At 48.4% G+C, this 24211-nt stretch overlaps 1 protein-coding gene across 2 annotated transcripts in view; it reads left to right on the top strand.

The window, feature by feature from the left end:
• LRP1 (LDL receptor related protein 1) overlaps positions 1-24211 on the top strand; it is an 83552-nt gene that overhangs the window by 24857 nt on the left and 34484 nt on the right. For both annotated transcript variants that reach the window (XM_016127678.2, XM_016127677.2), the window contains exons 9-23: positions 294-483; positions 946-1089; positions 2190-2426; positions 3615-3795; positions 4876-5098; positions 5881-6082; positions 6395-6520; positions 8039-8179; positions 8293-8418; positions 8846-8962; positions 9390-9470; positions 11087-11254; positions 14376-14558; positions 14972-15172; positions 16336-16581. In XM_016127678.2, coding sequence (XP_015983164.2) covers positions 294-483; positions 946-1089; positions 2190-2426; positions 3615-3795; positions 4876-5098; positions 5881-6082; positions 6395-6520; positions 8039-8179; positions 8293-8418; positions 8846-8962; positions 9390-9470; positions 11087-11254; positions 14376-14558; positions 14972-15172; positions 16336-16581 — 2566 coding nt within the window. The remainder of the gene's footprint in view (positions 1-293; positions 484-945; positions 1090-2189; positions 2427-3614; positions 3796-4875; positions 5099-5880; positions 6083-6394; positions 6521-8038; positions 8180-8292; positions 8419-8845; positions 8963-9389; positions 9471-11086; positions 11255-14375; positions 14559-14971; positions 15173-16335; positions 16582-24211) is intronic.

The following is a 24211-nucleotide window of genomic DNA, read 5'->3' as shown; positions in this document are numbered from 1 at the left end:
GAAAACAGCCAGAGAGGTGGAGTGTGGAAAAAGAGACCATCTCTGGTTAGAAGATTCCAGAAGCTCTTCAAAGAGATGCTCTGTGAAGGATGCTCTGAGTGGAATTTTGATGAGCAAAAATCTCAAGAACAGCATAGTCCAGCAGAGGAGAAAAGTGTAAAGTATGGAGCTAGACCACTGTGGAAGAAATTTGGGGATGCCAATAATGAAGTTTGAATAGGAAGCTGAGGGGTTTCTTTAGGGGCAGAGGGAGGATCTCCTTGTCTTGTGTCATTCCTGCCTGCCCATCTCAGATCGAGCATCTGTATGGCCTGACTGTGTTTGAGAATTATCTCTACGCCACCAACTCGGACAATGCCAACGCCCAGCAGAAGACCAGTGTGATCCGCGTGAACCGCTTCAACAGCACCGACTACCAGGTCGTCACTCGTGTAGACAAGGGTGGCGCTCTCCACATCTACCACCAGCGGCGTCAGCCCCGGGGTGAGCAAGGCTCCACAGCCCCTCCAGGGACCCTTCCGTGGGAACCCCTGATTCTCTTGTATTGTGATTGCTCCTCCTAACCATCCAGACTGGACTGTGTCCCCTGGCCCCTCAGCTCCCCATCAGCCCCTTCCTCCTCCTTAGCCTCCAGATCCCACCACCAGCGAGCTTCTTCCCCTCTGCTGCTAAAATGCCTCTGCCAGTGCCGTGGCTGGTTTAGAGGAGGAGCACATGGCCATGGGCAACCGTGGGACTCTCCCTTGACCACCACAGCCCCCACCTGAATCTGAAGACTAGGTTGTGTTAGGCCAGAGGAGTTCTAGGTCCTCAAATGGGACAACAGACACAAAGACCAGAGTAGGAGGGAGTGTGGGCAAACTTCAGGAAGCCTTCTCAAGGCCTGGGCATGGGGGCTGTGAGGGGTCCTGACCAGCCCTGACCAGCTCTCCACCCCGCCCCCAGTGAGGAGCCATGCCTGTGAGAACGACCAGTATGGAAAGCCGGGTGGCTGCTCTGACATCTGCCTGCTGGCCAACAGCCACAAGGCGCGGACCTGCCGCTGCCGCTCCGGCTTCAGCCTGGGCAGTGATGGGAAGTCGTGCAAGAGTGAGTGACGGGGCAGGGCGTGCATGCCTGCTGAGATGGGGTGGGAGGGGGTTCTTATCTGCCTCCCCACAGCCCGATCGCTTCTGTCTGAGATGCCGAGAGATAAAGTTTCACCACTGGTAAGGAGCAAAGACAAAACTTGAACCCATATCCGAGAACAGGGCTTTCCCCGCTATCCCAGTCAAACTCCATAGAAGACTGTGAACTGGCCAATTTATTTATTTAGTTCTTCACTCATTCGTTCTTTCAGCAAGTAAATAGTGAGCATGTACTTTGAGTCACACTGAACAGCAGTGAACAGATAGATATCTCTAGCCTCCGGGGGCTTATAGTCTGGCGGGGGAGACAGACAAACAAATAAATATAATCTCAGGTGGTGTTAGGTGTTAGGAAGAAAATAAATGTAGTCAGCGATGACAGGGTGGGCTCCAGTTTAGATAGAGTGATCAGGAAAGGCTTCTCTGCCGAGATGAAATTGGAGCTGCTCTCTGTGAAGTGAGGAGGTGAATCGTGTACCTACCTGAAGGAGGAGCATTTCTGGCAGAGGGAATCAGCAGTGCCAGGCCCTGGGCCAATGTGAGCCTGGTGACTTTCAAGTGGGGAAGTGACATTATCTGACTTACATATGTAAAAAGATCACCCTGGCTTCTGGGTGGAGGGCAGGCAGCAGGGAAGTGGCAGGAGGCTATTTCTGTGGTATGGGCAAGAAGTGATGTAGCTTAGATTAGGATGCTAGCAGAGGAAGTAGTGAAAAGTGATCAGACCCCAACATATTTTGAAGGTGCCACTAATTTCACTACTGAACAGCGTGCACTTAACTGAACACATGCTACTTGCTATGCTTGCCTCAATTCGCACCCCTAAAAGACAGGTTAAAATCCTCAGAGCATTGTTCTCTGAGCCTTACATGTTTGTGTGTCTGTCCATGTCACCCAGAGCCCTTGCTACCCCCATGTCCCTGACCCAGGATAGCTGGAGCATTGCATCTGCTTGGGCCATGGACCCCGAGGCTGAGTGGCAGTCATGTGTGTGTGTGTGTGTGTGTGTGTGTGCACATTTATGTGTGTTCAACTTTGTGCCTCCGTTTGTGCCTGCCCTAGAGCCGGAACATGAGCTGTTCCTTGTGTATGGCAAGGGCCGGCCGGGCATCATCCGGGGCATGGATATGGGAGCCAAGGTCCCAGATGAGCACATGATCCCCATTGAGAACCTCATGAACCCCCGGGCCCTGGACTTCCATGCTGAGACTGGATTCATCTACTTTGCTGACACCACCAGCTACCTCATTGGCCGCCAGAAGATTGATGGCACTGAGCGGGAGACCATCCTGAAGGACGGTAAGGGCCCCGGAAATAGGAGACGTGTGGGTAGGACTCCTGAGAGACATGGCCCACCCAGGATGGGAAGTGATTTGGGGCCTCGGCATCTCTTTCCCGGTGCCCTCTCAGCATGGAGAGTCTTCCGCCGACTGGCTGGCTGGGCTGGTTGGCATGGAGATGAGGGGATGACAGATTGACCCTTGTGTGACCCCCTTCTTGGCTGAGCTGACAAGAGGCAGGAGTATGGATAGATTAAGCAGTGTGGGCTGTCCTTGCCAGCCCTTGGGAAAACTTAGGGTCTCTCGGCCATTGGCTCTGAGCCCTGGAGCTGCACACAATGCACAACCCGAGAGAGGCCTGAGGCCGGAGTCGGAGCAGCCACACCAACACCCATGTACACATGGCTGCCAAAAACGTGCTTACATGTCCCAAGAAAATTGTGCTTTGTGAACCGAATCCAATTTTGCCTCTGAGCTGCTCACGCAGGTCAACAGTGCATTGGTCTTCTGAGTATCTGTCTGCGTGGAAGCCCTGCACTGAGCTCTGCTCCTTCCCTGCTGGTGTTAGGAATTCCCAAACCTACACTCAGGCCCCAGGGTAGGGCATCCTAACTAATCAGTCTGGCTGACACCAGTTATCGCTCTTTGCCCTGCTTCCCACCCCCCACCACAGGTCAGAGAACCTCTATAGTCAGCAATCATAAGACTTTAGGGAAATCAAAAGTTACTCTTCATCAGGAAAAGATTAGGGTTCCCTATACCAGGGGAACTGCTATTTAAAGGACACTGGAGATGAAGCCTTTAGCTAAGTGAAAAATCACTTCCTAATTTATTCATTTTGTTAGCTCAGGATTTTTAGTCTGGGGACATGGCGTCACACTTACGCCCAGAACGCAGTTTCAGCTGTCTACCCAGCTCAGGCCCAGACACGTCCTCTCATGAGAGCCCACATCCGCCACGTAGGTGTGCTGGCTGCCATATGCAGTTTTGAGAGGCTGTACGCATCAACATAGATATGGCAACACAAATGATCTTCCAGTTCCTCCAACCTCCCATCCCCATCCTACCCACTGTCTTGGGCACGAGAGTCTCCCTGCCCTTCCTGCTAGCCAAGTTACTCAAAGGTACCTGCGTCCTAAGGATAAGAGGCAGGCAGTTTTGAGCTTCCTTTGAGGCTCCCCATCTTTGCCCCCTTCACTCCCCAAAGGTATCCACAATGTGGAGGGTGTGGCTGTGGACTGGATGGGGGATAATTTGTACTGGACGGATGATGGGCCCAAGAAGACCATCAGTGTGGCCAGGCTGGAGAAAGCTGCTCAGACCCGCAAGACCTTAATAGAGGGCAAAATGACACACCCCAGGGCTATTGTGGTGGATCCACTCAATGGGTGAGTCTTTTCAGGGCCTTGGGGTGGGTGGGCTGGGCATCCTGTGGGTCTCAGATGTGGGAGATGAGACAGCATGAACAGGGAAGGGCAGCCTAGTGGGATTCTTAGGCAAGAACAGAGGCTGAAGGAGAAGAAGGTATCCCTGTCTTCAGGACAATGGGAGTGATTCCTTAAACCAGAGGTCCCAAGCCCCTGGGCTGTGGACCGGTACTGGTCTGCGGCCTGTTAGGAACCGGGCTGCACAGCAGGAGGTGAGAGGCGGGCAAGCGAGTGAAACTTCATCTGTATTTGCAGCCGTTCCCCAGCGCTAGCATCACCACTTTGGCTCCACGTTAGATTCTCATAGAAGCACCTGTCCCTGGTGCCAAAAAAGTTGGGGACTGAAGCTTTAAACACATACATAGAAATCCACTCCCAGCTCAGAACCCTCTGTTGGCTCCCTTGTCCTTAGAGGCATGGAGTCCTAGGAGGTCTGCCTGCAGCTCATTTGACCTCATCTGTACCTTACTTCCCGCCCTTGGTGTTTGTATCCCCACTGCCCCCTATCTGTGCCTCGTATAGACACCACAGCTCTTCCTGCCTTGGTTTTCTGCCCTTAGAGTTTCTCTGCTTGGAACTTCCAGGTATTTGCAGATCTAGCTCCTTCTCAGCATTCACATCTCAGCTCGAATACCACCTCCTCAGAGAGGCCTCCCCACCTGTTGCCCAGTCACTCTCCATGACATCACCTGCTTCGTGTCCTTCCTGGCTTTTATCACTCTCTGATGTGTATGACTTTCTTGAGAGTTGACTTGTTTTTTGTCTTTCTCCTGGTTTGACTTGAGCTCCAGGAGAGCAGGGGCCTTAGCTGCCTTGGTCTCCGCTGGGTCCCCAACTGCCAGACTATGCCCAACTTGCAGTAGGCACTCATCAAATATTTGTTGAATGGTGGAATGAATGAATGAGATGTGTGGGCCAGGGCTGAGCAGGGCAGGGAGACTCCTGTGAGGGGCTCTGGGACAGCACACGTGCATTGGGACCACAGGGAGGCTGCTGATCGCAGAGGTGGCCTATGTGGTGCTGACCAGTTTCTGCCCACAGGTGGATGTACTGGACAGACTGGGAGGAAGACCCCAAGGACAGTCGGCGAGGGCGGCTGGAGAGGGCCTGGATGGATGGCTCACACCGAGACATCTTTGTCACCTCCAAGACAGTGCTGTGGCCCAATGGGCTGAGCCTGGACATCCCAGCCGGGCGTCTCTACTGGGTGGATGCCTTCTATGACCGCATCGAGACCGTACTGCTCAACGGCACAGATCGAAAGGTGGGCTGGCGTGCACCTGTGTGTGAGTGTTCACGTGTGCATTGCTACACCACATTTGCGTGTGGATGAGGCTGTGTGTGTGTGTGAATGTGTGGGCATCTGTGTATATTCAGGCCTTTGGGCTACCTATGTCCCTACGGATGTGTACATCTGTGTGCTTATGTGTCTTTTGTGTTGTTAGAGGTTTGCCTCTACTAGAGTGTATCTGTGACTGCTCGTGTTGTCTGTAGGCTTGACCACAGCTTGTAAGTCTCATCTTGACGTGCTGCCCTCAAGATGTTACTCACGCAGTTCTTTCCGCCCCCCACCCCAGCTCCTCTTCACCTGGCACACTGCTCAGTGGTCACCTCCTCTAGGATGTTATCTCCAGTCCCCCTTCTGCCCTGGATTACTGTGTGTGCAGACGATAGGCAGCTCCAGGGCAGGAACCATGTCTTTTTCATTTCTTAGTGCCTGCCACAGGTTGGCCTTTAATAAATCCTGGCAGATGTTTGTTGGATGAGGACATGAATGGCTCTCTGCTCAGGACTTTGTGTATATGTATGGTGTTTGTGTGCATGTGTGTGTTGGAGAGATGCAAATGAATTAATGGGCCCAAGAAAAGAAGGTATGGACAAGGTTGCCATCAGCCTCCTGCTGGGTTCGGGGTCTGGCACCTCACTCTGCAAAGCTATCACCCTCAGGGGATCCCAGCCCAATGGAGGAAACAAGACTCCTGTGAGAGGTTTTGTAAGGGCCCCTGTGTGTCTCCAGCTCCTTAGTAACCTCCTTTCCATTCCTAGATTGTGTATGAGGGTCCTGAGCTTAACCATGCCTTTGGTCTGTGTCACCATGGCAACTACCTCTTCTGGACTGAGTACCGGAGTGGCAGTGTCTACCGCTTGGAACGGGGCACAGGAGGTGCACCCCCCACCGTGACCCTTCTGCGTAGTGAGAGGCCCCCCATCTTTGAGATCCGCATGTATGATGCCCAGCAACAGCAAGGTACCCCCTGGGCCTGGGGCTGGTGGTGGAGCGGGACCTAGGTGGGGGGCGAGGCTCCCCTGTGGGGTGAAGGCACTGCCCAGGGATCCTAGACTCTGACTTTTGAGGTTCTTGAGAAGAGAGAGGCCCCCGATCCAATTTGACTCTGTATTCCCTCTCTCCCTCCCTGCCCCATGCCTGTGTCCCCTCTTTATCAACATACTCGTGGTCCTCTCAATGTTTCCTCCCTTTAATGCGTCTCCTCCCCTATCCTCCTACCTCCCCTCCATCTTCTGTCCTCCCCTGACCCCTCTTTGTGGTCCTCCTTCACAGTGGGTACCAATAAATGCCGAGTGAACAATGGCGGCTGCAGTAGCCTGTGCCTGGCCACCCCTGGGAGCCGCCAGTGTGCCTGCGCTGAGGACCAGGTGTTAGACACAGACGGTGTCACTTGCTTGGGTATGAGGGGTCCAGCTAGGGTGGGAGGTAGGGAAGCAGACCCCAACAGGGTCCAAACAGAGATGGAGGAGGCAAAGAGGGCCCTGTGGGGGCAACAGTAGGTCAGCGATGGGGCAAGAGAAGGCTCTAGGGACCGGAAGCGGGTGATTCAGGAGGACTAAGGGATGGGAGGGGTTTGAGAAGGCATAAAGATTAAGAGAAGCTGAGTGATGGGCAGGACAGGTTTAGGAAGAAGATGTTCTTCTTTTACATTTATTTCTCTATTATTAAAATAATATAACAGTAGTTCTAAGTATTGAAAATTAGAGAAGACGAAAAAAGGCCCAAATCTCTCTGATGAACAAACAGTACTATGTTGTTAGCATTGTGATAAATTGAACACCATCCTATTTTCATTGGGTGCGTTATGTGGTTGGTTTTTATATGGTTGTAATCATACCATGTAGGAAATATCTTCTGCCCTTTTGAACTCATATGTTTCATGGCATTTTCTGTGTTATTACTGCATTATTTTAAATAGCCTCATTTAAAAAATAAAAGTAGGTCATGCTCATTGTAAAAACAAATAAACATTGTAGAAAAATATAAGGAGAAAGTCCAAATCACCCCAAATCTCACCACCCATTGATACACTGTTACATTTCTCTACACATTTACCTTTGCTTAAGTGGAATTGTGCTGTACCTACTGTTCTGATCCTGCTTTTGTCAGTTGACAGTATGTCATGAATACATAAGCAGAACTTATAATGGCTGAAATATTTTTACTTAGTAAACATCCCATAAATAACTCGGCAGTAGTGAGAAGCAAGGTGGACACACACCAATCTCTAGGCCCAGCGGTCCATGGGCTGTGAGAGAGAAAGTAGCTACCCATGGGGCCCACAAGAAGGTTCAGGGAGTAGAGTGTTGATGAGAGATGGGTCGGAAAGGAAATGCAAAGACGTGTAGTATCCGGGGACAAGCGCCGATGTGGGGGTCCTGCGCTTCTTGAGGTTGCCACGCAAACACAAAATACACAGTGACTTGACTGCTGTAACCCCAGGCAGACGATGGTGGTAGATGTGAGTGCTGGGGGAGCCTGCAGAGTTCTGGGGGCTGTTTTCACTCCTGCTTGTAGAGATGATGCATCTGTAAAGAAAGAAATCTAGGGACCAGGGCAGTGCCCTGAGGGTCCCAGAGATGCCCTCCAAAGGGCAGTTCGTGGAGATGGCAGGGACAGGTGAGGAGCAGTCTCCTCAGTAGGGGGGACAAAATTATGGTGGGGGATGCTCTGCACTTTCTTAGAAGCTGCTGATTCTCAGGCCACACCGAAGTGTAGGACGTATTAGAGTAAACAACACCCTTGTGGCCCAAGATAAAATTGTGGTCTCCATCCAGATAATTTGTTTGTGAAGAAGTATGCACTGGGAAAAATTATGCTGTGTATATTATTTTTAAATAATAAACCAAGCAAATGGAGCACCGGTCCTATGACCTGAGTCTGACTGTCCCCCTCACACACTTGTGGCGCCCACAGCAAACCCATCCTACGTGCCCCCACCCCAGTGCCAGCCGGGCGAGTTTGCCTGTGCCAACAGCCGCTGCATCCAGGAGCGCTGGAAGTGTGACGGAGACAACGACTGCCTGGACAACAGTGACGAGGCCCCGGCACTCTGCCGTGAGTCACCCGGCCCTCTCTGTTGGGCAGCGGTCCTGACGGGCAGCTGGTGGAGCTCTCTCTCAGGGAGCTGGGGCCCCACACTCTCGCTGACCCCTGACCTGTTCCCTCAGATCAGCACACCTGCCCCTCGGACCGCTTCAAGTGTGAGAACAACCGGTGCATCCCCAACCGCTGGCTCTGTGATGGGGACAACGACTGTGGCAACAGTGAAGATGAGTCCAATGCCACTTGTTCAGGTGTGGAATGGGGGGTGGACCACACTGGGCACCCCTCAGTCAAGGAAGCAGAGTAACGAGGAGCCAGGCGTGGGAAGAAACAGGGGCCTCAGGGAAAGGAAAGGAGTGCAGGGCATTGGGGCAGAGAGGATGGGCCCCAAGCAGGAGGAGAGAGCTTGGCTGTAGGCCTGAACCTACAGGGCACAGAGCACAGCTCTAGATGGGAGCTATGAGCGAGGCAGGGCGGATCTTCTCCTTAGGGCATACCAGAGACCCCTTGAGGTGACGCAGCCTGTGTAAGACCACATAGGTGGTTGTGAACTTCTCTAAGAGAAATGGCTTTGAGACCCGGGGAAGACTTTCTGAAAGGCAGAGAATAATAGGAAAGAAAAGGAAATTAAGAGTGGGAAACAAGACTGTGACTACTCATGCCCATCCCTGTCCCCAGCTCGCACCTGTCCACCCAACCAGTTCTCCTGCGCCAGTGGCCGCTGCATCCCCATCTCCTGGACATGCGATCTGGACGATGACTGTGGGGACCGCTCTGATGAGTCAGCCTCGTGTGGTAAGAGTGACAGCAGGAAGGTCAGCTGGCGTGGGGAGGTCACTGTAGAGACCCTGCAACTTACTACCTGCGTAACCTTGAGCAAGTTACTTAATCTCTGTGGCCTCTGTACATTTCATCTGCAAGGGGGCTGGGTAATAGTAGCACCCACATCCAGCATTGATGTGGGGTCTCAGTGAGATCATGCATGAAGAGCACTCAGCACAGGGCCCATGTTTTGTAACTAGTAGTTTTAAAAAAGGACCCTGAGAGGGGTAGGGATGAATGGGCGGAGTTTCAGGCTCAGGCATCGCTGCTTAGCCTTCTCTCCCCTGTCTGGCCGGGCTAGGGGCTGCTGCTTATAGGAGGGACCCTACGCCCACCTGCTTGGTGCTGTGATGCTGTGTAATCGTGAGGGCCCTACTCAGCTACACTTTCTCCCTGACAGCCTATCCCACCTGCTTCCCCCTGACTCAGTTTACCTGCAACAATGGCAGATGCATCAACATCAACTGGCGATGTGACAATGGTAAGAGCATGCCTCTCTTCACCTGTCCTGATTCCCAGGAAAGCTGGAAGCTGCAGCCAGGCCCTTGGTGGGAGACAAAAGGGTTTTAGAATCAAGGCAGGGCCTCCCTCCTGTTCCCTGATATCCCACTAGATTGGGTGAGAGAAATGAAGACAAGCCAGAAATGCCATGGGGGAACCAAGATGGACTGAGGGGACCCTGCCCATTGCCTGTCTGCACCATTCCTCCCCAGGCAGGGCCTGAGCTGTCCATCTTCTGGCCCTGGGACTGGGGAGAGATAAGCAAGAAGGACCGGGGAGGGGTGGGGCACAGCAAGGAGAGCCCATTGCCCAACTTCCCATCTTCTGAGGTCCTTGGTGCACCCTCCAGGCTTCAGCTCCAGGCTCAGGAGCCCACCTGGAGGTCAGCCATGGACCAGGTGATATCAGCCCTGAGCCGCAGGGGCCAGTGGATTGTTGCGTGTGTGCCATCTCAGGGCTCTTGTTGTGTCTATGTGGTGTTGTGACGTGTTGCACTAGTGGCTCCGGCCCTGGCTAACGTGTGAGGGAATGGACTGGGTCAGCGCCATGTTGTCCCTCATCTTTGCCATGTCTCGTGTGCCAATGGTTGCCCTGGCGGTTTCTGTGTTTCAGAGAAGGATTGTGGGGACGGCTCTGACGAAAAGACCTGTCCTGAGCCTGCCGGTCAGTGCATAGAAGCACATGCACCATCACCCTCAGAGCCCCAGCTGGCCTCAGGCCACCTCTCAGGACCTCCAGGCAGCTCCCTTCCCAGAGCTCCTGGATGTGAAGAAAAGCTAAAGAGAGAAGAGAGAGAGGAGGCAACAGAAAGAGAAAGCAAACAGTAGAAGGGAAAGAAACAGTGAGGGCAGAGGGAACCTCCCAGAGGAGAGGAGGTGACAGGGAGGTAGGGACAAGAAGACCAAGACGGAGCAGGAAGAGAGAGTTAGAGAAGCAAGTCCATTTGGAAAAGAGACAGGAGGGAGAGCCAAAACCCAGTCTTCGCTAGCATTCAATGTGTGGAAGGAAGTCCGGTAGCCCCCACCCACAAGGCCTGGAGAGCAGGCCATCCAATCAGTCTCCCTCAGATGCCTTCCAGCAGTGGCTCCCAACCCTTCCCAGCTGTAGACAGGGCCCCTTGTGAGCCAGGAGTCCAGCACATGGGGCCCAGCAATGCCCATGCTCTGGGCGGGGCCTGACTAAGCCCTTCCTTCCCAAGCAGAGAAGCCTCCCCTACACTCCACCCATCTCTCTCCGTCCAAAACCAGAGAAATCTCTGTCTCTCCCAAAACCCAAACAGAGTCCTGTTCCCACACCCTGCCCAGATGGGAAAGGAACATGTCTTGTGCCCCCCTCCCCACCAGCCCCCCGGGACTCAGGGAATGGCCCTCCTGGAGCCCACCCTGCCTCCCCTCCCCCGATGTGGGCCATGGTGCATGCTGCAGTCTATGCAGTTTCTGTGTCTTTTCTGTTTGTTTTTTTTCTCAGTGGGGGATCGGGGTGGGCTGAGGATGGGAATGCGGAGGTGGGAGTGGGGGCCCCAAGCTGGGGTCACAGAAAAAGCTGCTTGCTGACCCCCTCCTTGCCTCTCCCCTTCTTGCCTTCCCCCCACCCCAGACAATGACTGTGGGGACAACAGTGACGAGGCCGGCTGCAGCCACTCTTGTTCTAGCACCCAGTTCAAATGCAACAGCGGACGCTGCATCCCTGAGCACTGGACCTGCGATGGGGACAATGACTGCGGGGACTACAGCGATGAGACACACGCCAACTGCACCAACCAGGGTGGGCACCTGGGGCCAGTGGGGGAAGGAGCGAGACTTTCACATGCCAGTCACTCAGCTATCCCCCCATCCGTCCCCCCACCCACCCATCTATCCACCCGTCCTCCCCACTGCATGTCATTGCCTGCTGGGAATCAGAGATAACCCAGACATGGCTCTTATCCTGCAGGAGTTCTCAGTCCTGTGGGAGAGGGAGATTGCTGACAACTTATTGTTACACACTGTTAAGATCGCAGGCTTTGCAGTTGGATAGCCTTGGGTTTGAGCTCTAGCTCTGCAACTTACTATCTGGGTAGCCTTGAGCAAGTTACTTAATCTCGGCGGCCTCTGTGCATACCATCTGCAAAGTGGGGATAATAATAACACCGCATCACGGCATTGATGTGGGGGTTCGGTGAGATCACACACAAAAAGCACTCAGCACATGACTTGTGTTTGGGAGCTGGTAGCTTGGAAATGAGGTGCTCAGAAGGGTAGGGATGAATGAGTACAGTCGGGAGCAAAGGAGAGAGGGGTCAGCTGTGGGAGGGACCCCAGTGGCCAGGCCTTCAGGGCCTAGCCGGAGGGTAGCGGATGCCGAGTCATCGAAAGGCATAGACCCTCTTAAGGCATGTTGGTCTCTCAGCTCTGGCCGATTCTTACCGTGGAAGAATGCAGACCAAGGGTTGCCCTGGCTTCAGGAGAACTCAGAAATTCAGACTTTTATGTGAAATCTACTTATTTTTAAATACTGGTATATTAGTTTTTTAGAGATGTCACAAGAAAGTACCACAAACTGAAAAACAATAGAAATTTATTGCTTCACTATTCTGGAGGCTAGAAGTCCAAAACCAAAATGTCAGCAGAGTTGGTTCCTCCTGAGGTTCTGTGAGGGAGAATCTATTCCAGACCTCTCTCCTAGATTCTGATGTTTGCCGACAATCTTTGGCATTCCTTGGCCTGTACATGCTACACCCTGGTCTCTATCTTCATCTTCACGTGGCGTTCTCCGTGTGTGTGTGTGTGTGTGTGTGTGTGTGTGTGTGTGTGTGTGTGTGACTGTCTGTCTCTACGTCCATATTTCCTCTTTATGTAAGGACACAGTCATATTGGATTAAGGTGTACCCTAATGACTTCATCTTAAATTGATCATCTGCAAAAAGCTATTACTAAATAAGGTCACATTTACAGGTACTATGAGGTAGGACTTCAGCATCTTTTTAGATCATCTCATATAATAACTGGCAATTGATTTTAAAAGTTTTAAAAACAGTGCAGGCCAAAATCTTTTTACAGGCCTCATATGGCCTTTGGGCCACCAGCTTACAACCTCTGCTTTGGGAACAGTGTACATAGTGGGAACAGTACCGAGCATTGAGCACCCACTGTGAGCCCAGCACTGAGGGGGAATATAGGAAGTGACACCCAGGCCTGAGAGACAGTAACTGAATCTCCAGGGCCATCAACGACAAGGGTTGGGTGAGGGAACAGGTGCCTTGGGATTCTGAGAAGGGGCACCTGGAGGCCCGTGCATGGCATGGTGGCAAGAGCTCCCGGTCCTTAAAGGAAGTTGATTCCTTTAAGCCTTGGCTTCCTCTTCTGTGAAATGAGAGGAGCTGTGCGGGGACCTGGCACGCGGGACCAGGGATGTCACGGTTCGTAGCGATCATTAACCGTAGTGGTGAGCTGGAATGGTCTGGGACCATTCATGAGGAGGCGAGGCTTAAACTGGGCCCTGATAATGGATTAGACTGTGGGTAAATGGACAAGAAGGAAGGTCTTCAAGGTAGAGGTTGAGGTGGCCTGGAGAACCCAGCAGTAAGACCTAAAGTGAGAAACTGGGCACTCCTGTGGGGGCCGGGTGGGGCCGGGTGGGTCCCCTTAGGTTGGAGAGGACAGCAAGGAATGAGGCTGTGTCGAAAGGGGCAGATTGCAGCAGGTGACATTCAGAGGATTTTGAAACTGGAAGGTGATGAAAGGTCTTTCAGAAGGCGGTCCCGGATGGGGATTAGATTGGAGAGAGATTCGGAGGCCCCAAGGAAGGAAAATCAGCTGGGAGGATTCGGAGGCCCCAAGGAAGGAAAATCAGCTGGGAGGCTGCTGCTGAAGTCCAGGCACAAGCTGAGGGCATCGGCCGTGTTCATGGTGGGGCAGGCGGGAGGAGTGGGGCTTGCAGCAACAGTGCGAGTCTGAGGTAAGGCTCCCAGGTGCTGCTCCTGCTCCTTTTCCAGCTCCTGAGTCAGATCTCAGTGCAGCAGCCAGCGCGATCCTGTAGAACCTAAGTCAGATTACACCCCAGCCCTGCCCTCACGCCTAGACTGGCTCCCTGCACGCTTAGAATCAGTGCTGAACACCACTCTGTGGCCTTCAGGGCTTCCCCACCTCTCCGACCTATGGTGCCGCCATTCGTCTCCCCCTTCACTCCATTCTGGCTGTGCGGCCCAAATATACCTTGGGTATTTTTCGAATCTGCTCCGCTCAGTCCCATCTCAGAGACTTTGCATTAGCCGTTCCCTCTGCCTGGAAGGCACCTCCAGGTATTCTCGTGGCTCAACCATTCAGGCTTCTGCTCGAATTTCTCCTGCTCAGAGGGCTTCCCTGATTGTTCCATCTAAAGTGGCACCCCCCAAGTCTCTAGCCTTGACTCAGCTTGGTTTCCATCGCTTTGATCACTACTTGTCATTCCATTCTGGATCTCTGTCATATCTTCATGGTCTCACTTTCCCAATAGAACTGCAGCTCCTTTAGGGTAGGACTTTGTCTTGTTCATGCCGGCACCTGAAACAGTGCCCAACACACAGTAGGCAATCAATAAGTGTGGAATGAATGAATGAAACAGAGGCTAGGCTAAGGCAGGGGGCAGTTGAGCTATGATATAGCAAATTGCTTTTCCAGTCAAGCTCTGGTGTATAAAATAGGAAGATTAGACGAGATGATCTTTGGGTTCCTGGAAAGTGTAACATCCCTAACTCTCAGTTAATGCTTCTAAGGAGTGTCAGCAGGACTCAGAGAGCTCTCCATCCCTATCTCTGTTCATAGCTTCGAGCTAGGCATAGCAAGAGAGGGATTGGGAAAGCAGAGATGGCAATGGCTGACCTAGAGCTCTTACCCGCACCCCATACCCTTCACCTGTCCTCCTGTAGCCACGAGGCCTCCTGGTGGCTGCCACAATGATGAGTTCCAGTGCCGGCTGGATGGTCTGTGCATTCCCCTGCGGTGGCGCTGTGATGGAGACACTGACTGCATGGACTCCAGTGACGAGAAGAGCTGTGAGGGAGTGACTCACGTCTGTGACCCCAACGTCAAGTTTGGCTGCAAGGACTCCGGTAAAAAGAAGTATTGGAGGGAGCTTGGAATAGGGCAACATGGACAGGGGGAAACCATAATGAGAGCAGAGCGGCAGCGAGGGAGGTAGTACTATACTGTGAGGGGTGGGGATGGGGACATCGAGGCAGAAGGCTATGCAAAAAAAGCATGTGCGTGATGCATGGGGAAGGTATGAAGGGGCCAGGGCCTGTGTTAAGGGCCCTGGGAACCAACACCCACACCAGAGTAGAACTTCAGCACCTCCTGCAGATTCCTGTCTTCTTCGTTGCCTGTGTGAATTTGACAGAAAAGCCTCAAGGTTCCTAGTGGACTCTTGTGGTCATGACCCTATTAGAGAACTCTACTGGTGCTGGGAAGAACACAGGGAGCTCTGCCGCCCAGGCCTGGCCCCTTATACTATACCTTCCCTCAGCTCGGTGCATCAGCAAAGCATGGGTATGTGATGGTGACAGCGACTGCGAAGATAACTCAGACGAGGAGAACTGTGAGTCCCTGGCCTGCAGGCCACCCTCGCACCCCTGCGCCAACAACACCTCAGTCTGCCTGCCCCCCGATAAGCTGTGTGATGGCAATGACGACTGCGGAGACGGCTCAGATGAGGGAGAGCTCTGCGGTGAGGCCCCAGGAGAGGCGTGGGGCGGTTGGCTGGGCAAGGAGTCTGGGGCAGGGCCAGGGCAGGTGGAACAGGGCAAGCTCTGTAGGGAGAGCTCTGAGACTAGGAAAGGGCAGCTCTAGCTGCTGAGTGAGTAGTACGCAAAACAGTTAATAACAATCCATGTTGGTTTATGACTCACCTTAGCAAAAGGCTGTTTTAAGAGCATCACACTATTATAGCATTTATAAAGCAGCCGTGTGAGGCAGATACTCTTATTATCTCCATCTTACAGGTGAGAACACTGAGATAGAGAGAGGTTAAATAACTGGTCCAAGGTCAGACAGTTGCTGAAGTGCTTGTGGAGACAGTGCAGTGCAGTTCCTCATTGCTGGCACAGACCCTCACCCACACTCGTACCACAGAGTAGTGCAGAGTCAGCTTTTGAGACAAAGGCACCAGGTTGAGTGGATGGCCCAGGGCAGGTTTCCCAGAGGAGGTGAGGGTTTAACTGGGTTCTTAAGGACAGGTAGATCTTTCAGAGTGAGTAAGAATGTGAGGGGAGAAGGGTATGCATTCAAGATCAAAAGAAATGCATTCAAGTCACCCCCCACGTCGTGTGACTTGGGGATGAGGAGCAGGGCAGCCTTATCTCCTGTGAGCCAGGCAGGGCATTGGTTCCTGGAAGGAGGAGGAGGAGTGAGAGATATGGCGAGTTGGGACAGGCCCTGAGAATTGCTGATGGGCCATCTGTCAAAGCTGGCAGATCTCAGGATGTGTCAGGACCCAGGGCAGGATGTTCCTTACCACAGCCCACCACAAATCAGTAGAGAATGAGGAAAGGGGAATGGATTTCTGGCCCTCTCAAAGAGGCAAAGAACTGGGGCCGCCACCATAGGCTCAAGAAGGGGCAGGGAGGTAGAGACCAGAGAGATGCAGCCATGACGTAGGAAGTAGAAGTGGAGGGAGGGCCCGGTGCTGGATGCTGGGGTCCCAGCCCTGGTCCTGAGAAAGCCCGGGAAGCAGCAGGACAGAGGGTTGGCCAGGAATGGAAAAGAAGGATGCCACAGGCAGGGTGCCAGGGCTCTGTCTGGGCTGTCCCAGACTGGGGGCCCAGCAGGGCCATGGCCCTGCCTCCTCCAGGATCCTGACCCTGACCTCGTCCCCTCCTCTGTGTCCCCTAGACCAGTGTTCTCTGAATAACGGCGGCTGCAGCCACAACTGCTCGGTGGCACCTGGCGAAGGCATTGTGTGTTCATGCCCTCTGGGCATGGAGCTCGGGCCCGACAACCATACCTGTCAGATCCAGAGCTACTGTGCCAAGCACCTCAAGTGCAGCCAGAAATGTGACCAGAACAAGTTCAGCGTGAAGTGCTCCTGCTACGAGGGTTGGGTGCTGGAGCCAGATGGCGAGAGCTGCCGAAGCCTGGGTAAAGCACGGGTTGGGGGCAGCAGAGCGGCCAGCCTGTTAGGCAGGCCGAGGCAAGCCCTCAGGTTGCTGTGGCTGGGCCTATGCGGCCAAATGCCAAAGGCTGAGGTTTCCATTCAGGCCCAGCGCCAGGGCCAACAGAGACCCTGCCTGCCCCTTGTCGATGTGAGAAATGTCCAGACCTGTAGAGAATTTTTATGAGTTTATTTGAGCCAAACTGACAACAATTGCCAAGAAGCAAAACCACAATGGATTGAAAAAATACTCTGGAGAATGGCAGTTTTGCAGCTTAATTTATACATTAGAGTCAAAGGAGGAGGTCTAAGGAGGATTACATAAAATCCATTGGTGGCAGATTAAGGGAGCCAGAGAAAGCAAAGCAGGGAAATCTCTGGGATTGGATAAAAAGTGAAAAATGGAGAGATGCATGCTTCTTTTACATTGGTGGGTACAGGAGAGTTAATAATTAACATTTACAGCACATAGTGATGATACTGGGGGAAGAAGATAACAATTAGGGGTTCAGTGGACTCGGGTCCTGGTACGGTAGGTTGCATCCGGAGGGGTCTGGTAAAGAAGATTACTTGGACATTTCAAAGGTATGTTATCTTAGATGCAAAAAGACAATAGACAGGCTCAGTTAAAGTAAAGATTGCCCTTTGTCAAGGAAGCCACAGGTCTGGGACAAAACTACCCATGACTCACTTTTAGTCAGGAGTTTTTTTGTTCAGACCATCCTGGGTGGTTGCTTTCTGCCTCTGAGTGTGTAGTGCCTGTTGTGCCGGCCTCTTCCCCTGATCTCATCAGGTTTGGTATGTGGCCCTGTTTTTGTCCACGCTTCCCTGTTTTGGACATAAGTCAGTCTGCAGGATGCAGTAATGACCAAGCTCTTGGTTGGATAATGTCCCACAGTATTAGGAAGGCTCATTCCTAGGAAGTCACAGTGTCATCATTTGTCTTGCTGAAATGGTGGACCACTGGGGATGGACCAAGACCATAACCTTGGATAGAAGTCAAGGCCAAATTTTTCTCAAAAGGAAAAGGCAGAGAAATGGGAGGCAGTCAGGTTTTATGGGACTTCATTAAGAAAAAACACTCTGGCTATCAGAATCCAAGTTTTACCGTCTGCTTCACTTTTCTAAATTTTGTATCTAGTATAACATTTACTTATAATTTGAAGGCACAATCAATCATATACCTCTTTGGTTTTCACAATCTGACCATGAGATGGGTTCCCATTTATTGCTATTATTATTGTTGTTGTTATTATTTTAATATGGCCTATCTACTTCCCATTGGAAGCATTCAAGTGTCTGTCGTTAACTATTAATCTGAGTCTTGCTAGTTGTATAATTGGGAACTGTAACTTTAAGTTTTAATTGAAGCCAAGACTCTAAGAACACAATGATATAAATTGCGATTACCATCAAAAAAATTTCCAGAGGCAAAGAGGCAATAAGAGTTTTTTATAAGTAAATTTCTCGTGCCTCAGAAACCATTATAGAGGGCCATTATTTTTTCACAACCACTTCAGCTTCCATCTAAATTAACATAGTTAGTAGTCCTTGTTGGGTTAGGAGGTAAGCATGTTCTCATAGTTGAGTTCTAGAATTATTCGTACATAAAACTTCTTAAGATTTCTTTTTTGCAAACCTACAACTTCCCTTGTCCTTCTTAGTTTATCTTTTTTACTCATTCAGAAATAATCAACTTATTATGACAAACTACTTTCTTTTAACTTCTCTCAAAAACACACACATTCCTTCCTTCTGCAATAACGTTTCTTTGAAATTTCAAAAGAGAAACCATAATATGAGTATTACGGATAATACAAAACATATAAACCTTCAGCAATTATTAACAGTTGGGCTATATAATGAGGTTTGAGAAAAGCACAAAGAACCAGTATAACTATGATTATGATTAATATTAGCAGACAGATAAAGACAATCAAATGTTTTTTACACTCAACATCAATTTGTGTAAGTATACAGATCTTGTTGATGTCTTAGGATAGCTGACTACCTGTGATGTCAGTGGCTTCTCATCCTTGAGGAGCCTTTCTTTGATGACCACTATAGACACAGGCAAGTGCCAGAGACAGGGGCAGATGTCCATTTATGGTTAGGCACCTTTTCTTTTTTTTTTTTTTTTTTTTTTTTTGATGAGAAATATGAATCATTAACATCTTTAAATTTAACTGCACATGGATTAGTTAGTAATACCTGATAAGGTCCCTTCCAATAAGATTGGAGAGTCTTTAATTAATGTCTTTTCCAATGGACAAAATCTGGTTGTAAATCATCATCTTTGAAATCTTCATCTTCTGAGAGCACACTGTGAAATGAATCAGTTACTAATTTATCAGTTTCTTTAAGCTGGTTAATAAGTTCTTGATAATAATGCAGAATGCCTTCTTTTAGAAAGATTGGTTTATATGTCCCTTCAGATGCTTAGAGTGACCAGTGACCATTTTAATGAGGAGAAAGTCTGTGTTTACCAAAAGGAGTAGATCTCAGGTTGGAGAGCACTATAAGAAGAGCTTCTGAATAGGGGAGATTAAAAGCTTCTGAAATTTTACCTAGTTGGGTTTTAATTGTACCCTTTGTACATTCCACCAATCCAGAAGACTGAGGTGATAAGCGCAATGAAAATGCTATAGAATAGGCCAAATGTTACAAATGTGTTGCATTATTTTCCCAATGAAATGAGTCCCTCAGTCACTATGTAACTTAGAGGGACTTCCTCAATTGAGAATTTTTTTTCCCAATAATAATTTATCTACCGTTAAAGCTATTGCTCTCCTGCAAGGAATACCTCAACCCAATGTTAGAACACACAAATCATAACTAACACATATTTGTATACTTACAATGGTGACAATTGAATAAAATCCAATTACCGTACCTCAAATGGACCAGAGGGAAGTGGAAAATGTCCTTGGGACCTGTGGAGTGGTTTTGCAGGGTTATATTTCGGATAGATAGAATGCCTGCTATATGCTTTATAAGCTACAGTAGGAGGTTTCCAGTAATAGTGTTTACTCCATGAAATCATTTTTTCAGGACCCCCTTGTGTTGTTAGCTCATGTACATGTCAAAGTATAGGTCATTGAGCCCCTACAGGTAAGACTGGTTTCTAATTGGGTCCAACCATATTCATTTGTCTAGGTCGAAGTTTCCTCCTTTTTGTTGCCATATCTCTTTTCTTCTGTAGCTGTCCATCGGAACTCTAAAAGAGAGTCTTTTATTGATTTAATAGGGAGCAAGAAACATTCTCAAGTCTGCATAATTTGATTGCTTATTGCTATTTGTCTAGTTGCAGCATCAGCTAAATTATTTCTTTTTGCTTCCATGGTGGCAGCTTCAGAATGTCCTGGAATTTTTATAATTGCCTATTGTTTGTGTTGCTGTATGACATCTAATAATTCTGCAACCTGTTTTCCATTCTTTACGGGCTGCCGTGAGGAAGTCAAGAGGCGTCGCTGCTTCTACAACATTCTAAAGCCATAAGCTACACCAAAGGCTTAGCAACTGTCAGTGTAAATACTGGCTATGCAATCTTTGGCCAATTGCAAGTCGAGTTAGAACAATTAATTCAACTTATTGGGCAGATCTTATTTCATTCAGATAAATAAGAACCTTCACTTATTTCCACCATAGAAGTTATTGCATATTCAGCTCAGTAATGTCCCTGTTCATCTTTCAGATAAGGTCCAGATTAAGTCAGTGTTATCTATAGCTGTTTCCTGTAAACCATTCCTAGGAGGTGGTCAGTAAGCAAAACACAACCGTAAATGTCTTCATTCTGCAAAGAAGGTAGCAAAGTTGCTAGGTGAAGACTGTTACGTTGAGTCAGAGTAATATTAGGTGCAGAAAACAAGACTGCTTCATAAGAAGACAGTCAACTGACAGAAGTGTCCAGTGTGATGAGAGTTCAGTGGAGATTCAACAGATTTATGAGGAACACAAAGTAGAGCCCATTGCTGTTTCTTCTGTTTGTTTGCATAACATGGCTATAGCAGAGATGGCTGTCATGCAGGGAGGGAGTCCTTTGGCTACTGAATCTATTCCTGACTATAATGTCCTTCAGGTCTATGATGATCTATATTTGAGTCAAAATCCCAAAGCATTTTTTTTATTTTCATGCATAAAAAAGAAAAAAGTTTGTAATTAAGGTGTCCCAGAGTGGGTAGATAATACTTCCTCTAGAGCTTGTTTCCCTTTGGGGTTCCATTGAATTGGATTAGGTCAATCTGCTGTTAATAAGACATATAGAGGCTGGGCCATTAATGAAAAATCTGGAACCCAGTTGTGACAGTATCCAGTCAGATTCAGGAACCCTCTAAGCTGTTTTTTTCTTGTTTGTTTGTTTTTAGAAGAGGAAAGGATAGGATTCCTCTGAGTCTTCCAGGGTTAATTAGTACCCTATCTTTACTTATTAGATAACCTAGGTATCTTACTTGGGGTAAACAGAATCAAAGCTTGTCCTTTGAGACCCTATGTCCCTTTATGACTAGCTGTTTTAATAGGTAATTGTGTCCTCTTCGGAGTCTAATTGATGTCCTAGAGCATAAAAGTAAATCATCCACATATTGGATTAGAGTGGAATTTCTGGAAAATTCAACATCATTCAAATCAGTTAGTATCTGAGAGAAATAGGTGAGATTCTTAATATGTCCCTGGGGCATTACTGTCCAAGTAAACTCAAGATCCTCCCAGGTAAAAGCAAAGAAGTATTTCCTGTCATATATATATATATATATATATATATATATATATATATATATACTGAAGAAGAAGAAGGCACTGGGTAAATCTATCACTGAAAAATGTTGGCAGTCCACAGGAATAGCTAATAGTAAGGCATGTAGATTTGGAACCACAGGATGTCTGGGAATAACTATTTTATTTATAGCTACGAGATCCTATACAAATCTCCATCCATTCCCATTGAATTTCTTCACTGAGAGAATAGAATTACAAGTGCTCATACATGAAATTATAAGCCCCCTTTAAGTAATTTCTATAATGGGCTTAATTCCAGCTAGTGCATCAGGTCTTAAAGAATACTGATTAATAGTAGATAGCGACAAAGTATCTTCAATAGTTACTTGAATAGGAGTGACTGACTTAATCTTTCCGATACCCATCTTGGAAAGTTGGGAAGTCCTATAGCAAACATCGGTCAGTCTTAAGATTAGTTTCTTCTTGTTGAGATTCCTTTAAAATCATTATTTTTCCGATTGGCTCAGTATCTGATTTAGTTATGAATACATTTCACCCTTCTGGGAAAAGGATATATGGGCGTCTTTGGTTTCCAGAAAGTCTTGCCCCATTAGGTAATTTGGGGCAGATTTTACTAGTAAAAACATGTTGCCCCATAATGTTTCCTAGCTGAAAGGAAACAGGTTCTGATTTTTAAAAGGACACTGGTTGATTAGATGTCCCTAACCACTTGTACAGAAGCTTAGTCCAAGGGAAAGGGCAATTTAATTCTGTAGGGTGAAGAACAGATAAATTAGCCCCAATATCAACAAGGGTCTCTACAGTTTTTATGGTAATTTCAGTTTCTCCTAAAGTATTAGTAAGGAGAAGGGGAAATGCCTTCTCGTAGTCCTCAGGGCAGCCCTACGCTAGCTTCTGTTTCTTTTCTTTTTCTAAATCCCATTTCAGTTTGCTGTAATCCTTCTTAAGGTGACCTGACTTCTCACAACTCCTCTTTCCCCTGTCTAAATGACCTTTGGTGAGATCTGACCTGATTGCTTAATTGCTAGAGCTGCAAGTTCATGATTTTGGCAGCTTTGTCTTTTTCTCTCTTTTGAATAGTTTTAGATAGTTGATCAGCCAGAATTTCAAGTTCATTAGTACGTGTGGTCAGCCAGTTTAATTTATGTTGTTTAATCAGTTATAAGCTCTTCACTTAGTCCTTCCAAAAATGTTGAATTTATAAGGGATCGCTTTGATGATCTTTAAAACTGTCTGGAGACAGCTGAGTATTGTTTGAAAGTATTATTATTTTTTTAAATATTCAAAGAAATCAAGCACTGGATCATCAGTCTCTCTTTTACATTGCCAGATCTTGGTCTAGTCCATTTTCCTGGGAAAAATCTCAGGTATGGCTTGGTAAAAGCCAGTGGGCTAATCCCCTGCATTTTCCTCAGTCTGCCTTTTTTTTTTTTTTTTTTTTTTAAGTCCGCTATAGGAGTTTCCTAGCAAACCTTATTTCAGCATTCCGTTGCTTTGCTCTCGGAAACAAATGGGTATATTAATTGGAATAGGTCAGAATAGCCAGGATCATATGTTCTAACAGTTAAATCACATTCCTTTGCGAACCCCTCACGGTGCTAGAGAAGGTGCGGAAATCTTTAGGTAAATTCCTCAATTCTGCTCTAGTCTAAGGAATGTATATAATCGCTAGTTCCTCTCTGCCTCAGAAAGGCTTTTCTCCAAAGCCGGCTGCCAGAATTGTTTTTGTTTTGTTTTGTTTTCCTTATCTATACTGGTCTAGTTTTCTATTCTTAGTGTCCTCTAGGTTAATAGGGAGCTGTGCTGGAAGAGGCATGGAAGAAAGAGAGAAGGGGGAGGAGTGAAGAAGAATAAGTCCAGACAACAAAGTAAAGGGTATAGCAAGGAAGTTGGAGAAGAGGGAAAAGTGGGTGTTGGCATAGAGTAGCTTTGGAAACCTTCTTCGGTTCAGAGACAATCTCTAAATTTTTGTTATTAACTTCCTGGAGAGAAGAAAGTCTCTCTGTGCTCAGTTTCAGAGGCTTCTATTTGCCAATCGAGGTAAGCCTCCCATTCATTCAGTCCGATTTTAGAACTGGCTTTTTTTCTATTGTCCATGCAAGAAAATGGATTTAGATGTCAAAAGAGTTCTATTTTGCCATCTATTTTGCACATTTAGTAAAATCTTCCCATTCCTGTAAGTAGTTGCAAGTAAAGGTTCCCTATGAATTGTACATCTGCAGGAGTATTAATGGGGGCTAGGGGCTTGTCAGGCTTGGAGGCACAATTTCTTTTGTTAATTTTAATTTTCTTTTGAGCTCTGCAGAGTCTGAACAAACTTCTAGGGATATTGTATAGTAGGTTAAAGTGTGCTGCTTATGAGTTGAGTCTGTCACCTCCCAGGTCACTCCAACCCTCTTACATGTCTTAGTCTCTCTCCCTAGATGTTTAATACAACCATGCGGACTTGGAGCACTAGATAGCCAGCCTTTATTGTGCATCTCTGGACAAGTCACTTATTTAATTACCATTGTGTTGCAATTCCCTATGGGACCCTGCTTATCGTGAGGGGTACCCTCAGACACCTCCATATGAATTCTTGGTCAGCTAAGAATACTCAAAATTCAAGGTGGAGAGAGTAAATGCCTGTTATCTTCAGAGCTGAACGAGTTCAGACTCTCATTTATCTAGCAAAAAGCTTTATTCAAACTCTCAGTAAGCAATTCCAATTGAAAAGCCAAAATTAAAAAACAGCCACGCATCTTTTTCCTCCTGTCCCTGAGTTATCTCAACTCTTATCATTAGCCTGGATTATCTTGACCCTTATCTTTTAATGCCACCTCGAGGATTTTCTTTTCTTTTCTTTTCTTTTTTTTTTTTAAGAATATCTTGAATAAAGTCAGG

Source organism: Rousettus aegyptiacus, unplaced genomic scaffold (assembly GCF_014176215.1).
Source record: "Rousettus aegyptiacus isolate mRouAeg1 unplaced genomic scaffold, mRouAeg1.p scaffold_m13_p_2, whole genome shotgun sequence".
Taxonomy (NCBI): domain Eukaryota; kingdom Metazoa; phylum Chordata; class Mammalia; order Chiroptera; family Pteropodidae; genus Rousettus; species Rousettus aegyptiacus.
This window is presented reverse-complemented; position numbering and strand designations above follow the sequence as displayed.